Source organism: Halichoeres trimaculatus, unplaced genomic scaffold (genome assembly GCF_033239565.1).
Source record: "Halichoeres trimaculatus isolate MK-OKI-2021-1 unplaced genomic scaffold, fHalTri1.1 fHalTri1_scaffold_15, whole genome shotgun sequence".
Taxonomy (NCBI): Eukaryota; Metazoa; Chordata; class Actinopteri; order Labriformes; family Labridae; genus Halichoeres; species Halichoeres trimaculatus.
The window spans coordinates 28289745-28307871 of NW_027437193.1; the positions used below are offsets into that span (position 1 = coordinate 28289745).

At 41.2% G+C, this 18127-nt stretch overlaps 1 protein-coding gene across 1 annotated transcript; it reads left to right on the top strand.

Annotated features, from left to right (window-relative positions):
• The first annotated feature begins 1710 nt into the window (after positions 1 to 1710).
• LOC141804623 (alpha-2,8-sialyltransferase 8F-like) lies at positions 1711 to 11981 on the top strand. Its single transcript, XM_074689159.1, has 7 exons — positions 1711 to 1811; positions 7275 to 7349; positions 7485 to 7559; positions 8694 to 8838; positions 9433 to 9545; positions 11343 to 11435; positions 11507 to 11981. Exons 1-7 carry the CDS (start codon positions 1711 to 1713, stop codon positions 11979 to 11981), a joined length of 1077 nt encoding a protein of 358 aa, XP_074545260.1.
• The last annotated feature ends 6146 nt before the right edge of the window (positions 11982 to 18127 follow it).

Below are 18127 nucleotides of genomic sequence, written 5' to 3' on the forward strand. Positions count from 1 at the left end.
GTATTTATATATATATATATATATATATATATATATATATATATATATATATATATATATATATATATATAAATATATATATATATATATATATATATATATATATATATATATATATATATATATATATATATATATATATATATATATATATATATATATATACAGGTTTACAACTTTGTGATAGACCACATGACGAACAGTCCAACATTACAGAATAAATTCATCTGTATCAAAGAGCAAAGAGCTTTCAGATTTTATCTACAATAGATGATAATGTTAAAAAGATTCCCTGGTCTAAAACCAAAAATAGTAGTAGTGGAAAAAACAAACATGACTCTATGGTGAAAGTCATTGCATTTGCTTACAGTTGTTCTCAGTTGTTTTGGTTCATTCCTCAGATCCAAACTGAAATCCTCAAAACTTCTTGTGCACATAAAAAAGCACGAGGACTAGTCATTTTGATGCACTGACATAATTGACACAGATATTTACTTTTATGATATGAACTAAGAATTTTGAGCCAGTGACTGGCTTTTGCAGGTAACCCATAGTGTTTTGCTATTTGTACTAACTGTTTTGAGAAATGCACTTACTGTTTCACAAATGGCAGGGATGATTTGAGTAATGTACCAAAGTGACTGAAAAAAACTATAAAATCATACTAAAAAATCAGTCTATGAACACGGTTTGTTGCCACGTCTAAAAGCAGGTTAAAATGTACCATGCAAACCACATTTTGAGTGAATCACAACACCATGGCTCTGTAGTAGAAGGGTCCAGGTGCTGAAATGATTATCATCACCTCTGAACCATTTGGCGTATCCTGAAACAAACAGCAAGTTAAACCGTGCTGAAGTCCACCCTCCCTTCCCTGGGCCAAAAATACCCGACCCCTCCCCAGCTCTCAAACTCTTATAGTCATGAGATATATGCAGGAGTCGATGGAGCTGGCACAGCCGGACTCAATGGTTTTGAACATGTATCTCATCACACACATTAGACCAGAGGCAAACTAAGGGGTGATTCAGTACTGGGCACTCACGTCATAGGGGTAAGGAACTTAAAGGGTGAGGGTGGAAGATGGCCCTGGTGAAGGAGGGGAAAGCAAAGAGGGGAGGCTGGAGCTCCAGGCAGGGAGCGGGCAGAGAAGCAAAAGGAAAGCAGCTCCAGCTTTGGGACTCCAGTGGAAAGTAGTGCTGTGCTATGTGGACACATGAGAGAAACAGAAGGAGAGGACAGAGCCACAAAGGAGAGAGGAGGGATTTGATAACAGACACAAGACAAAGGCTGAAGAAGAAGTCCTCAGAGACCGGGTTAAGTCTCAGCTGACCGGGACACAAACAGGAAGAGAGGAAAGACAGAGGGGCACAGAAGACTTACCTGAACAGGAGGGCATAAAAAAGAAGACTGAGTGAGGAGGCGGAGGAGAAACTGTGAGACAGACAGGAATAGTGATAAGAGGATGAGGGAGGAGGGGGATGATGAGGAAGGAGAAGGAGGGAGGAGGAGGGGTGAGCTGGGCAGAAGAAAACTTAAGAGAGCAGAAAAGACAAAAGAGAAGAACAGTTAAAGAAAAGAGAGAAGAGTGTGTGTGAATGTGTGTGAACTAAGTGAGGGGGGAGAAAACAGAGAGTGAGGGGAGCTGACGAGGTGAGACAGTTCAGAGAGGCAGAGACAGAAGCTGAGTGAGGGGCCAGAGGGTGAGGCATGATGGGACAGCTCCTGAAGACACAGGTCTCTCTATTGATCACTCTGCTGTGTTTGGGAAGCCTGCTGAGCACTGTCATCTGGTTCATGGTCGACAGCAAGTAAGTGTGTGGCTGCCTTACACACACACACACACACACACACACACACACACACACACACACACACACACACACACACACACACACACACACACACACCAGTATTGTCACAGGTACCTTGGAAAATTAATCCAATTACTGATTACTCATTTAAAAAGTAACTTAGTTACTTTACTGATTAATCAATTTTAAAAGTAACTAAGTTGATAACAAGTTACTTTATTAGTTACATTCAGCAGCTGCCAACAACACCTCCAGTTGAATTTTTTGGCAAAATTGTGATTGTAATTAATACAAATAATAATAAGTCTACATGTTTTGTTTTAAAGTAACATGCAGATGTTGGTAGTTGTGAAATGTTAACTGTACAATTAAAGACAAAAATATTTTATTTATACATTTTGAATTTCAAAATACAGCTAAAGAAAATTTTTAACACTTTGTTTTAGTTTAGTTTGGTTTTTATCAGTTTCATTTGTCACTGTTAAAGCTGTAGTCTGTTGATCCTGTATTTATAATACTATAAGCAAAAATAAATGTTACCGGAGTGCGGGCTTACATAATCCTCAGTACTTTACATCCTTTTTCTTATGTATATATGTTTTTATTTTTGTTTTTACACTTTATTCATTTTTAATTTTGGCAGTTTTGATCCTTCATACACTCAGGCAGCCCTGTCTAAAAAGTCTGGGCACCCCCCTGCTTGTCACCCCTGCCTCGTCGCATGTAGCCTAAGTTATGTTGCTCTGCTCCTTAACCGATGGATTTGTGCTAAACAAAGGGTTCAGCTTATGGAATAGAGGGAGCTACAGTGAAAGACGGGACTCACCTTTTCTCCAGGTAGAAGTCAAACAACTTCTCGAGCATTTATGGCCTCAGTGTGCTGATCTCTCTCTGAATCAGGGCTTGACATTAACACCAGCCAACCCACCAAATGCAGGTGGATTTCAGCTGTGGCAGGTAACACCCCCGCTCTACTAGCCACTTTGGCAGTTTGAATAGTTTAATTGTAGTTTTCTGAAATGGCATCTGAAATACAAAATCCATTGCAATATGAGACTGAGACACTACAACTCCCATGAGCACTGCCTGCACACAGTGTTTGCTCATTGGTCCATTCGCAAAGTCTTATGTTGACCTAACTGCTGACAGACTTTCACCTACAGCCTCCTGCTCGCATACTGTCTCTCGTCCATACCAGCTCTTGGTGTTTAGCACAACTGACGTGACTTAAAAGTTCACTAGCTTCTGTTTTCCTCTCTTTTGTAACCAGATTCCTGGATCCAAGTCACAAACTAGTGCCAAAACTCCCGTAAATTTTTAAAAGTGAGGACATTTATCAGATGGAGCTCATTTAAGCTCACACTGCACTGATCTCACCAGCAACACTCACCTAGAGCAGGGGAGGGAGGAGGAGAGGAGAGGAGCGCACGTAGAGAAGAAAAACTGATCACAGGTATAAGGAGCTGAAGGAACAATATTTAAAGCTCCTACTATGCAAATATTTATAAGATTTTCAAGTAAAATATGTATATTGTTTTCCTCTTCATGACGCATTTTAACTGATACGACTTAAAAAGTGCATGATAATACTACAGAGTGAAGTCCAGAAAGTATGGTACTTTATTACTGGAAAAAATGCTCTTGTAAATAGTTATTTAAGCAGACAGCGTTTCTAGCTAGATTTTTCTGTTTAGATTTTATCTTTCAATTATTCTTTAACCTTAACAACTTTCTTTAAATGCAATAAAACTCCTCATTCAATTACTTTGTTTCAAAGGACTTCATATTTTCATGTTAAAGGAGCACAACCTTCCACACAACCGTTTCAAAGCTGAATACCTGATTTATGTAGTCTTTATTGGAGTGTGCACAGGTGTCATTTACATTTAAAAAAGTTGTAAATCTAGTTTGAGTAAACTTTACCAAATCATCATCCGTTTTAGCCGTATTAAACATAATTATCCAACAACAAAATTGTGGCTAGTGAAAATGCTGAGTGGCTAGTAACTCTGAGAAACCACTTGCCACAGTGGCTGGTGAACAAAAAAGTTCATGCCAAGCCCTGCTCTGAATGATTCCTAAATGTTTACTGAAGGATCTTGAGCAAATTGGCAGCACATGGTGCACAACGAACCTTAGTACTGCTATCTTTAGCTGACACAAACTCAAACTGTGTTTCCAGCTAGAAAACGTGTATCTCTCTCCTTCCCTCTCTGTTGTTTATGTTCGTGTTCCTGGTTGCTATTACATGTGAGGTGTCCTCATGCCGAAAACATGATGAATAGGCAACGTTGCCTACGTGGGAGTACTCCTGTCACTCCCTGAGACCAGGGGCCTGTACTACGAAGCTGGATTAGCTCTTAGAGAGATAACTTCCTAGATAAGTTTCAGGTTTTCCGTACTACGAATGTGAATTTCTTTTTATCCAGACATGTTGCCCCAGTAATTGATGCTGCACGCCAAACCTGGTCTGGAGCAGGTTAAGTTCCAGGATAAGAGCTCACAGGGTGTGACAGACCACCTGCTGACCAATCGGTTCTCTCAGGCTGGCATGTAAGACCGCACAGTTGCCAATTTGCTCAGCCGGAGTGAAGTCCTGCAGCCCGGGACCGCCCCCTGTCTTTTTGACCCAACATTTTTTCTTATGGACTGTGAACAAACAATATCTTACTGCTCATCATAACTGAGACATTGTCAGGGAAAAGTAGAAATGTGTGCAAATGGAATCTTTCATACTGACCACTTTGAAGGATGTTTTTGTATTTATTTTTTATTTGCCCCCACGTCCTTTTTTCCCCACTGCTATTGCATCTGCAGTACAAATTGCCTATAATGAGCGTTTTCCTTGGGATTTGTAGGAGAGTGGACTCTTTCTAATTATGAAGTCGGATATGATGCTGATCACACACACACTGACTGACAACATGAATGAATAAGGACCTAACTGCCTGTGTCGTCGTGTGATGAGATAGGTCTATTAATATCACCATTTAGGAAATTAACGCATTCACAGAGTTGGCGATTTTTTGCCAGCAATCCCTCCGGCCGCAGTAGTGTTGCTCCTGGCCTGGATAATACTGCAGCACTCGTATTTTTACAGGATTATTTGCTGCTAACCACGCCCATTTTAGCAGTGCAATGTAAGGAAAATATACTATTTCCAGCTACATAAACAAACATAATACATCAAACTTATATTTTATGCCCCACTAAACACTCTTGAAATGTAACTTGTAAGTTACTGAAGTACTTACTCCCTCAGCAACGCCTCACTGATGACTTATAAGATGCTTTTAAACAACCACAGAAATCTCTGTTCCTGCTATACAACTTTAGGACCCCATGCTACCAGCATAAGTACCTAAACAAAAATATGCGAAAGGACCCCGGTCTGCCCGCTAAGGTGCCTGAATAAAATTATATACAAAGTGCTTACAACACAACAACGAAGAACATAGGAAATTTATAACAAGAAGTACTGGATAGTTAGACAGTCTGCAAAGACAAGTGTGATCTTAATGGCTGGGTAACTTAAAAGGTGAATTACCATGTGGGGTCTCTGTGCATTTAAAAAAAATAAAGATATTTTAAACGTCTGCATGTCTTGTCTTTATTTTGTGAAACATACTCATCAATACATTACAGTGTTTTAGTTTTTATTGGTCTACTTAATCTGTATTCATGCTGACTCTTAAGAGGTGGTGGCACATCAAGGTTTGCACAGTTAAAGCATATGTCCAGGAAAATGACACAGTTTTGATAAGTTCATGGTAAGACACGGGACATTACACTGTAAGACTCCAGGACTTACACTGCAAGACGCAAGCTAACTACCCCACAGATACCGCAAAATGTCATGGTACATGTGTCAGAGTTACCCCAACAGTTGAAGAAACAACACTGTAAGAGACAGGAAACTACACTGTAAGACTCCAGGACTTGCGCTTTAAGAAACAAGAGTTACTACTACACAGGTTCAGCGAAATGACGTGTACATTTCGGAAAGTTACCCTAAAAGTTAAGGAAACTACACTGTTAGACGTGGGCTGTATTATAAAGTGCTACCATTTTTTTTTTACAGCTCTTTTTCTTTTTTATCTTTCAGAAACGTATAAACAAGAAACAAAAATTGAATGCCACAAGCAGCTGTCATTTCAAAACATAAGCAGACTGACCATCTGCCGATAACATATGTATCAAAGGTCTCTGCTCAGGAGTTTGAACCCTGATTGTTTGCTCATGATGGATTAAGTGGTAGTGATTGGTAGATTAGAGCTACATTGTAGGAAAGCTGCTTGGCAACAAATCTCATACCTTAGTAAACCTGGATTAGTAGAATGACAGCTCAAAGTTGCCCTTTTGCATTGGCCTTGTCAAGCATGACATATTTTTCATGGGTGCAGCCCAAAATTCATTACAAAGGTGGCGCTTAGATATAAAACAAACAGGTTTTCACACAATATACAATTTATGTTATGAAGCAGTGTGTCAACATCAAAATAATCAATCATACTGCACATGAAAAACTGGAATTTGTTGTTTGAAGAATTGTAGAAAAAAGAAAAATGCAAATCAGCCTACTTTAAGCCCACCCCTGTTTCACCTGCTTTTAGAGTTCTCGCTTTCTGTAATTTTTGGTCTTCTTTCAGAACACGTTATTGTCACCAAATTTTCATCATGGCATAACATTTTTTTATTAATAAAGCAACAAAACTTTTAGTGTAACCATTTACACAACCCCATGTCAGCCGGGCACCTTTTTTCACTTGTGTGTGAGCTTTAAATAGTTCGCGTTTACAGGTGATACTTTACTCACACATTATTTTTGCAGGAAATTTTTCAGGAAACAAATAATGATGCGCATTACAAGCTGGATTTTGTTGTTACATGATGAGACAAAGAAATGACTTAGGAATCAACGTTATCAAAGTAAACTGCTTCGTCACTTGTTTCGTTTGAGATTTCTCACATTTTTTTTGGATGTGGTGCTGTGCTCAGCCTCTCACGATCGCCTCTTTTATGCCCAGTCTTGTTATGTACCTACATAACTAATATTTTTGATCGCATTAATTGTTTCCGGGAGCAAGAGATGACACACATTCAGAGCTTGTTTGCATGTTTATAAAACATGATACTCTAAGGGTATGGTCTTTGGTTTGTCTTTTGAGTTCATAGTTTAATTTTCTTGTGTAGCTTGAGTGTCTTTGTGGTGGTTGGGTTTCTTGTCTTGTGTTTTCTGTGTGAATCTCAGTTCAGTCAGAAACACTCTTATCATACATTGAACCATTTATGGCCAAATGAATACAGTTAGAACTGGCTTTTCAGCTCTGCTTTTTAGAGCACACTTGACCAGGTTCAGAAATTTTATACCCCTGATTAGAAAATCTGTCCTTCGCCTGACTCCTGCATGCATTCATCTCACGTGAATCCGTCCTGTTTTCTCTTTTGTTTGCGTCACAGCAATGAAAACATTGGCAAACCGGTCCCTCAGAAGAAAAGCGCCCCGAAGACCTATGATTTCTGCAAGGACTGCATGTGAGTACAGACAGCGTCAGCATCGCTACATCTCCTGAAGTGACCTTTATGTTAACAGACACGTCAGTGTTACGGGGATTACATACCTTTGTGTGTGTGTGTGTGTGTGTGTGTGTGTGTGTGTGTGGGTTTCAGGGGAGTCATCCAACAAGTCCTGCAGGAGTATTCTCAAACCTGGAAGAAACAGGAGGACAATTTCCTGAAGTTCAGGTACAAATACATCTTTTTGGTGTACCAACAGAACAGATAAAAAACAGCAATCTAATATCTAATGTATCAAGACTTTTTACTTTTATCCAGTGTTTAGGACATTTCTGCGACAACTGCATTATAACTTCCAGCATTAGGTGCCCATCACAGTGCAGCTGGTGGCCTTTTTTCCCTCTTTAGTACCCCATGCCCCTCAGACAGCCTGAGTCGGCCAGAGCAGAAGAACAAACTAAGCAGCAGCTGAGTCTGTTTGCTTTGAGACATCATCAAAAGAAGGAAATCTTAACACATTTACACAGAAGTGAGATGAGGAGAATGAGGACAATTTGCCACATAACACTAGTTTATCACACACACGAACAAACAAAAAAAGGTGGGGGCTAGAATTTTAGGTTCCCAGAGTTCCTGGTTTAGCTTCATGTAAATTAATCCAATGTGTTCATGTGGAGTAAATAAAACCCTCTTTACAGCTGGCTTGACAAGATGAGTCAGAACGCCCCAAGGTTGCCAACCCTCCCGGTTTCCGCGGGAGAGTCCCGAATTTCAGTGCCCCTCCTGAAAATCTACGGGGCCTACAGTTCTCACAAATTTCTCCTTATTTCCACCCAGACAACAATATTGCTACACCATCCTTACCTTTTGACTGGGCGCCATTTCTGGCCGGACATTAATAACGGTTTCACCTCACCTCGAAGTTAAGCACATCAAGAGTCGGAGAGGCACAAGGCTGCGGCAATGCAGCACCGGTCCCGGCCCAGCATTTTTCTTTGTCCAATAAATGAACTCTGTGAAATTCAAGTATTTCATTGTTATCGTTTTGTTTGTATATGACCCCCCCTCTGAAAATCTCCCTAATTCTGAGGTCTCAAGGTTGGCAAGTATGGAATGCCCTCGTGCGTTCATGAGGAAAAAAGAGAGAAGGGGAAATGGAAATGAAAAAAAGGATTGAATCAGAGGAACTTCCATGCTAACCTTAACCAGCAAGTCCAAAGACAAGACACTATAAAGAGTGCTGTAACTCCCATTGGTCCATCTTAGGAGACAGTAGAATTGTGAAATTGAAGAGGAGACTTTTTATCTAAGTCAGTTTCAGATTTTTTCACTTTGATAGTCTTTCCTTTCTGGTTCCTACAGATCAAAGCTGAGCAGTAACTGCCATGGTCAGGAAAATGCTTTCATTACCCAGGTCAACACTCCGGTGGGAACCCAGTTTTTTAACGAACTGAGGAAGGCGAAGAGCCTCGAAGTGACCCCAGAGATTTTCAGGAGCTTTTTAAAGGTATTTGTTCCTTATCTACATCTGCTACCTGTTTCTGTTATCTTGATCACTCCTCGCTAACTCAAAAACATAAAATCACTGATAGGTTGTGACGAGACAGAATTCAGTTAGCATTTTTAGGGGACCTCCTTGATTTGCATCCTTTAACACAGAGCTCAAACTCTTTGGGGAAAGTGCATTCACAATAATAAAAATCAATAAATTCAAAGTATGGCTTAATCAGCGATATGTCATTATAAACTCACAGAAAGACTAATATACCAGATAAGGGCAGATGTTCAAATGATAGAAAACCTGGTAGACCTGTTGAGATGACTCGCATGGGAACATCACTGTTCCCATGAAAGAGTTTTTGTTGTAAAGTATAAACTTTGATCAGGTGTTGAAATCAAGTATGATATACTTCACAGACGAACCCAGGAAATTCAAATGTAAACCTCGTATCTGAGCAGCTGCTAATAAATATTTCTTAACATGAAGACGAGTCAGACATCAAACCTGCATATAATTAAAGTTTAACCAGACCTCTACATACTTTAGTTAAACCACTTAACTAATGCCTTTGTCTACATTTTTACACTGTTTTAACCCCAGGTGCAGCCGTTCTTTAATAAAACATGGGACACCTGTGCAGTTGTTGGTAATGGAGCGATCCTGGTCGACAGTGGCTGTGGAGCAGATATAGACTCAGCTGAGTTTGTCTTCAGGTGAGGAAGATGTTGATGAAACGTGGACTGAAAGGCCGATGATGACACAAATCGAACTGTCTGTTTGTGACTTAAGCCGTGTTTCCACCAAGCAGACCGGTTCGATTCATCTCGGTACGGCACACTTTTTGCCGCGTTTCCACTGATTTATCCTGGGACAGGTCCCTAAAAACCGAGACGAGCCAACCTACTTTTTTGGGACCCTTTCGTATGGGTGCCAGACTGAACCGATCCGCTCTCGGGAGGTGGAGCAACACACTGCAGACCGTTGATTGGTCAAAAGAATCGTCACTTACCCCGACAACGGCTGCATTTCTCCTGGCTGCACACAGTCTTCTCTGAAACAAAGCTTGATTGCACTTTGTAACAGAGAGTTACATGAAAATCACAGAGAGGACGAAATGCTGCATGTCTTTCATCCGTGCTCTTTGCTTACTGTATCACGTTTCTCTTCTATGTTGGATTTAATAGCGGGGTAAGCTGCTACGGCGTCGTGCTATTGTTTAACAGCTGCGGCTTCCAGCATCCGGCTTACACACCGCCCACTACGAGAGGGCTTAGTGCTGTGGGGGGATGTGGATGCTGAGACACCAGCGCTTTCACAGATACAGAAAATCATCCCCTTCATTTTTTACAGAGGGATTCATTGTTGAAAATGTATTGGTCCAGTGATATTGATTGGATGATGATCAAGCCAATCGCAGTCAGCCATTCGGAGAACTTGTGGTTCAGAGAAGGCAGACAGAGGCTATTTTCTAAACTGCCCACTACACTAGCAGTGCCGACTATTTTGGCCAAAATTCAGTCTGTAGTAGTCAGTATGCAAAAATTTGCAAAATCTGCAGTTTGCGAAAACTCCCCAGAAGTCCTGATCTAGGAAAATTTCTCAGTAGGACCACTCTACCTGGCATAATGTTTGCATGGCACTAACACTGTTGGTCTATAAGGGTGGCAGGTTTAGGTGAATTACCACCATCTACTGGAATGAGTTGGCATTACAACTACAATACAACAACACTAACGTTAGAGGGTCTGTGAGACAGAAATTAAGTGATGCGAAGAAACACCCGTAAATCTTGTCACTTTCAGTCATAAAAGAGTTGTTTACTTCTCCAAATTCATTAGCCCATATAAACCACTAATTCTGTAGTATACTACACAACAGACCCAACAGATCAGTCATACTACATACTACAGGCAAAAGCAGTAGGTAGTATGTAGTGCCTACTACATTCACATGTAGTATGTTGTAGGCGGTTTGGAAAACAGCCTATTTCTCACACCATCCTCCTGGACAGACTTCATACAATTGGAATCACACAAACACCCCCCCACTGGTTTCAATCCTATCTCTCAGGTAGCACTCACTTAATACAGCTGAAAACATCCACTTAGCACTCACTGCCAGTTGCTACAGGTGTGCCCCAGGGCTCCGTCCTTGTGCCCCTGCTATTTATAATCTACCTTCTTCCCCTTGGCCACATTTTCCATAAACATAACATTCGCTTCCATTGCTATGCAGATGACACCCAACTCTACATCTCCACTAAGCCCACCTCTGTCCCTTCCACCAGCTTCCCTATCTGACTGCCTCCTTGAAATAAAGTCGGCACAATTAGGGAGAGGCCTGGCCTGGGTCTATTTATAGGTGACTGCCCAGTAAGTAGTGGTCACACTGCCTCTTGTGGTAGGGAGTATTTACCTACCTTGCCACATTTCTTAATCCCGGGCTTTGGCAACATGTTTTTTTTTTTTAAAAACCCCTAACCCTTACTTCAAAGCTGTGTTGTCCTTCAGGTGTAACCTACCGCCCTTGGACAACAGCTTTCACAAGCACGTTGGCGTCAAAACCAGCCTTGTGACAGCTAACCCGAGCATCCTGCGGGATAGGTGAGTAGAACTTTACAGCCTTTAGCTTAAAATACTTTACTCTCTGCTCCAAATCTGCTTTTTCTTTATAGGTATGGGGAACTGATGGGGCATCGCCGCGCATTTGTGGAGGATATGAAGATCTACAGTGACTCTCTGCTGCTTCTTCCTGCTTTCTCTACCAGCTACTACACTTTTCTGTCTCTACGGGCTTCTTTCACCCTCGAAGATTTTGGCAGCCCAATACAGCCCGTCTTCTTCAATCCTAAGTACCTCCAGGATCTGACTAACTTCTGGCGTTCACGAGGCCTGAAAGCAAAGCGGCCGAGCACTGGGTTAATTATAACTAGCCTTGCTCTTGAACTCTGCAACAACGTGCATTTGTACGGGTTCTGGCCCTTTAGCACTCACCCCTTTGAACTCTACTCTCTGACCAACCACTACTATGATGACATAAAAGTTGGTAGAGCCCACAGCATGCCGGTTGAGTTTCAATTACTGATGCAGCTGCACAACAACGGGGTGATAAATCTTCATCTTGGAGATTGTAGACCTGGGAAAACGTAGACCTCGGGTCCGCAGACAAGAAAAGGAGCCTTCTTTGTACCTGCTGGAGGAGAACAGTCACTGTAGAGAAAATATTCACTGCCCAGTCAAAAAAGGTCACCACCAAAAATAAAAAAAAGTTACACACTCTATTATTTCATTGGACCACCTTTGGCTTTGATTACAGAACGCATTCACTGTGGCATTGTTTGGATAAGCTTCCGCAATGTCACAAGATTTATTTCCATTCAGTGTTGCATTAAGTTTTCATCGAGATCTTCATTGATGATGGTCGAGTCTGACCACTGTGCAAAGCACATCCCAAAGATTCTCAATGGGGTCAAGGTCTGGACTCTGTGGTGGCCAATCCATGTGCGGAAATGATGTCTCATGCTCCCTGAACCACGCTTTGACAATTTGAGCCTGGCCTTGTCATCTTGGAATATGGCTGTGCCATCAGGGAAGAAAAAAGGCACTGATGGAATAACCTGGTCATTCAGTATATCCAGGAATTCAGCTGACTTCATTCTTTGAGCACAGACTGTTGCTGAAGCTAGACCTGACCAACTGCAGCAACCCCAGATCATAGCACTGCCCCCACAGGTTTGGACAGTAGGCACTGTACAACCTTGTTGCACCCCTTACCCTGATGGCCCATCACTCTGAAACAGGGTTCTTAACCTTAATCTTAACCTTTTTTAAAACAGATCTTAACCCAATTTTAGTAGTTTCTGCAATCTCCTTAGATGTTTTCTCTGCTTGAAGCTTGCCATTTATTTAACCCTTCTCAAACAGACTGACATCTTTTCCACGACCATGGGATGTGTCATTTGACATGGTTGTATGAGGCCATGTCTACACGTAGCTGGGTATTTGGGAAACCACATGTACATTTATAAGTTTGGGCAGAGCCGGCCCCAACCAGTTTGGTGCCCTAGGCAAGATTTCATCTGGTGCCCCTTGTATTTCAGCACCAATAACAATTTTTACATACTTAAATAAAACTATCATAACAGCGCTATATTTTAGTGACTTTTTTACAAAAGAAAAACCTGCAAATCAACACTTCCACTTCCACATCAAATTTAAATAAATACAATATAAGTGTGCACATGTCAACAAAGCCTCAGAGGCAGGTTTCCAGAGTGTCAGACACATTTTAATGCAATAACCAATCACAGCAATCACTATTTAATGTAACCGTCTGAACCAGCATATACATTTGTATCTATATTACCTGTCCCGTCACATCTGATGTCAGATTAAAGCCGTTTGTCATAATGGAAAGTTAACCTGACGGCAGCTGGAAGTTTGATGCACATCTTACAATTAAACAATAAACAGCCTTAACATGCCTGCCAGCGTAATAAAAATCTTGGCATATTGATACGCCAATCAAAGAATGCAGGTTAAGTTGGGCAACACCATCTCGGCCACCTTTGGTGTTAGTAATGGAGTGCGGCAGGGGGGGCTGTTGTCCCCAGTCTTATTCCACCTGTATAAAGATGAGTTGTCCCAGCGGCTGAATAACTGTAGAACTGGATGTGTGATTGGTAACACTCTGATCAACCATTTTATGTATGCTGACGACCTGGCCATTATCTCCCCGAGCAGCACTGGCTTTCAGGAGCTGCTAAATGTCTGCTCTGATTATAGTTTCAAATTTGATCTGAATATGTCAGTTATAATGCTAAAAAGAGTGTAGTTCTCATCTGCAGATGTAAAGGAGACTAAGACCTTTTCTTTCCAGACTTCTATTTGTCTGGAAAAAAGCTGAGTGTCTGTGGAAAAACGAAGTACTTAGGTCACTTCATAACAGACCAGCTCTGTGATGATGATGATGATATTGTTTGCCAGTGCCGTATACTCTATGCTCAGGCCAATACTTTGGTCCGCAAATTCCACATGTGCTCGGATAATGTAAAAATTAATCTGTTCAGGACATTTTGCACACCGTTGTATACAGCTCCATTGTGGTGTCAATATAAAAAGAGCTCTTTGCAAAAACTCAAAGTTGCCTATTACGATGCCTTTAGGATTCTGTTAAAAAAGCTGTGATCCAGCAGTGCCAGTCAGCTCTGTGGAAGCACTAGTACAGCTGTCTTTTATAATATTCTTGTTGTGTCTGTCTTTTTTCTCTTTTTTCTTTTAATTGACTTTGAGTCTTCTCAATAAATATAATGATGATGATGATGATGGTGATCTGATACTGAGTATATATCTGGCTTCTCTCATTTCATTTAATTCAAAGAAAAGAGGGAGAGAAAAGACGAAGTAAAAAGAGACAAAATAAATGTATGTCACTTATGATTTACCCGTGATTTCCCATATTTCTCTGTTTTAGTCTTTATTTTTAACGTGATCTAAAAAGATGGAGTACATTATTGTGAGGAGGATGAGGTGGAGACACTGGGAGAGTATACAGTGTATCACCAAAGGTTCTGCTATTTGGCGATGACAAACCAGAAGTGCAGGTGGATCAAAAGTGTTCTGAATGGATAAGCCAGCTGTGTAACTGTCTCTTAATTTTTTACTCCTATTAATGACAAAGGAACAGATTAAATCTGTCCCGGGAGCTGGCCCACACGGTGACGTGCTTCTGTCCTTAGATGTGCCCTGCTGTCCATTCTCCTGCTGCAAGGACAGCAGCTCTGACCGTCTCCGCCACCGGGTCTTTCCAGCACATTGTTTCCACGGTGCTGGGGATCACTCAGACCAATCAGACGCTGCACCTCAGCCGCAGCGCATTTAAAGGCGAGGGGAGGCGCTCATTTGATTGGTGAGAACAACGCTCGGCTGTGTTATACCAACTTACGGCTTTTCTCCTCCCTCTCTGACATTTGTGTGGAGGGAGGCGTGGACGCGCTCCTCTGCGCTCCACTGGGCCTCTCTGTGCCTTGACTGCGCCTCTCTTGGCACTGCAGGAAACTTGCAAAGTGCGCCAGTCACGCCCTGTCCGCACGGCGAAGGCCGGCGCAGGGCGGGTGCGCCTGCGCTTGCGCCTGGTCTACGAAATTAGAGCCCGAATACTGTCGGCTCAGAGAGCAGCACACTGAATGTGAAAAACCTTTTTTAAAAAAATCTCATTAAAGTTAAAACCTCTTCCCTAAATATCCAGGGACCTGTTAATAGCTCACAATTTTTCACACTGTGTTTAAAGATCATACTGGTGCTAGTTGTGAATGATGATTTCTGCACTCTTGTTTACATGTTTTTGATACTGACGGCACTGATGCAGCCTCTGACATCCAAGGCCTCAGTGTCACGGACAAACAGATGTGCCCGTCACATTTGGTCAAAGAGGCAATAATTAAGAGAGAGAAGAAGAGGAGTGGAAAAACAGATGAGCTGGGGCCCAGTAGAAGCTACTGTCAGTCACTTTTGAAACTGTACCATGTGTTGCTCAATCAGAGCCAGTGTTTGTGTATGAAGGGTAGGTGAATGGTGTAACTTTAAGCTGAGCTTCCTTTGTGTCTTTTACACTTTTTATGCTGACATTTATAAATTCTTATCAGTGGTCTGTAGTAAAAAAGTTGAAGACTTTATGAGCAGACATTACAGCAGATTTTTTTGTGTCTTGAAGAACTTTTTGGATGGGGGGTAAATAAAAGTGAATCTGGGAATAAATATTTACTCTAAAAAATGGACCTCAGCTTGGATGATTTAGTCTCTTCAAACTCTTTAAGTTTCCAAAATCTGCCAAGGTTTGTTTTTTTTTCAGTGCAGCATTTCTGAAGTTTGTTCTCTGTGTTTGGATTATGGAAGGAAAAATACATTTCACTGATTTGTTAGAGGTGCTGTGAGGACTTTTAACGTGGTCTTAAAAAAGTCTCAATATGCCTGATCATAACCCATTGTTCAAAACGAGCTCATCAGTGCCAAAGTAGGTTATTTTTAAATGCTACCTTTGAATTCCCCTGTCAGTCGTCCATGAACCCATCGATTTACAGTATGTAGAGGTCTCCATGACAACACCACGGGCTAAAATCTGAAATAAGAGTTAAGTGGATCAGAATCAGAATAAGAATCAGAGTCAAGTTTTATTGCCAAGTACATTTGCACATACAAGGAATTTGACTTTGTGTGTTTGTGCAACATTTAACAAGAGGAGCAGCAGTCATGAGGTACTGTTACAGGACTCGTTAACTAACATGTTATTACACATCTCAGAGCACAGGGCTTTTAGCAGTGCTAAAAATATCCTTAAGTGAGACTATCAGCACAAATATAGGGCATTTCTTGATTCTATCTTTTAACTTCTTGATTGGGTCGAGCAGGACCGGATTGTTTTATAGCACATCACAGTCTCTATGACACCACCACACCGGGTGACACAGTTTGGTCTTGAAAAGAGAGATCCGTATTTGCAAAAATGTAAAAATATTCAACAAGTTATCATAATATGTCAAGCATCTTTCCACACAATTCCATTAGACTTCTTTTGTTACGACTCCTCAGAGTCAGTTGTAGTTAGACCCAAAAGCAGACGGAAGCAGGGAAGCAGTTTTGAGGTTATTTATTGAACACCAGTGGAGGAGGGCTATCCAGGATCCAGGGGGTGCGAGTGTTCCGAGAGGGTCCGAGAAGGTGAGTGAGTCCCAGAGGTGAGAGTGTCCGGGGGTGCTGGTGAGAGCGTGGCAGTGTGGTTGAGACTGGGCAGCTCACAGGAGGCTTGTGGAGGCACTGGAGGAAAATAACAAGAGAGAACGGGTAAGTTCTCTGTGGACATTCAAAGGCTCAAACTTGAATCTTCAGTTCTTATTTTTACAGCCGGTGTACTGCGCGTAGTGCTGGAATACTCTGGTGCCAAACTCCTCACTCCGCAGAGCTTAGGAGCAGTCTGAGTGTGATGAGTGACAGGTGCGCAGGTGAATCAGCCACAGGTGCAGGAGAGAGGGAAAGCAGAGTGCTGCCACTGCTCAGCAGGGGAGACTTGGGGAAGCTCCAACAAAGCACAGAGATCACCACATCTTTTCTAAATCTGTCTGGGCTGGTAAATTGCAGGGGGTAGTTTTTTTATCCTGAAAAACCTGATGTAATCAATCAGATACATGCAGTGCACAGATAAACCAACACTGGGTAGTAAGTCAGTCATTAGCCGCCCTTCCAGTGACACTCTGAGACTGCCATGACTCAGGAATTGGACACAGGTGGTTTTTCAAGAAGAACTTTGCCAAGTTTAAAAAGGTTAAGGCAAGAAAAAGATTACAATATTTACTGGCACATCAACAAGGAACAGTTACTGGGTTCATGCAAAGTAAATTTACTAAAAAATTCACAATATATGTTTGAGTAAACCGTGTTGAAGATGGCGTATCAAATTTGATACAGCGGGTATTTAAGGTCATGTAACTGTAAAACAGTCAATCGCCATTTACTTGTATTTCATGCATTATATCTAAAATCAAGCAACATACAGTCTTTTTATTTTTAAATTACATAATTTTGTACATTTAGAGTTAAAAACTAGGTATGAAACTTGCTGTACTGCTGTATGAAAGGATGGCCTGGATCATTTCCCAACATGGGAAACTCGACAGAGATGCAAGCAGTGCACAGGCCACTTTGCCCATGTGTACTGTCAGAAATGTTGAGTGCATCTTTGCTTAAACAAGGAGAGAAACTGTTTTCAGGCCTTCCACCATGTAAAATAAAAGGTTGTGAACTGCAATATGAGTAAAATACTATAATGTTATTTTTTTCCAGGCTTCCACCCAGCCAGTTCCATTGGTGGCTTTCTCACTACTGCATGATGGTAGCACTCTTTATGTTTGGAAGTACAAATTTGTTAGATTTGTTTGTGATTTATTATGTTTTTGTTTGTTCAGGAAAAACAATCATTGAGCATTGTGACCTGATGTATCAAATATGATACAAATTGAAACTCAAATATGGAAAGTGATATTTGAACATTTTTTGGGGGGGTTGTTCAGAGCGACCAATCAAGGCTCCAAGTTCAAAGAACTGGAATTTTCTGTCAATTATTTAATGGTTTGGGCTTTACAGGGTTAATGTACTGGAATTCTTTTTTTTTTTTTATTTTGGGACCATAAGCAGATATGAGATTAAAATGCGATTAATTAGATTTATAAATTACAAATCCTGTAATTAATTAGATTAATTTGTTTAATCCCCTGACAGCACTATTTTTTATCATTGTGAAAATA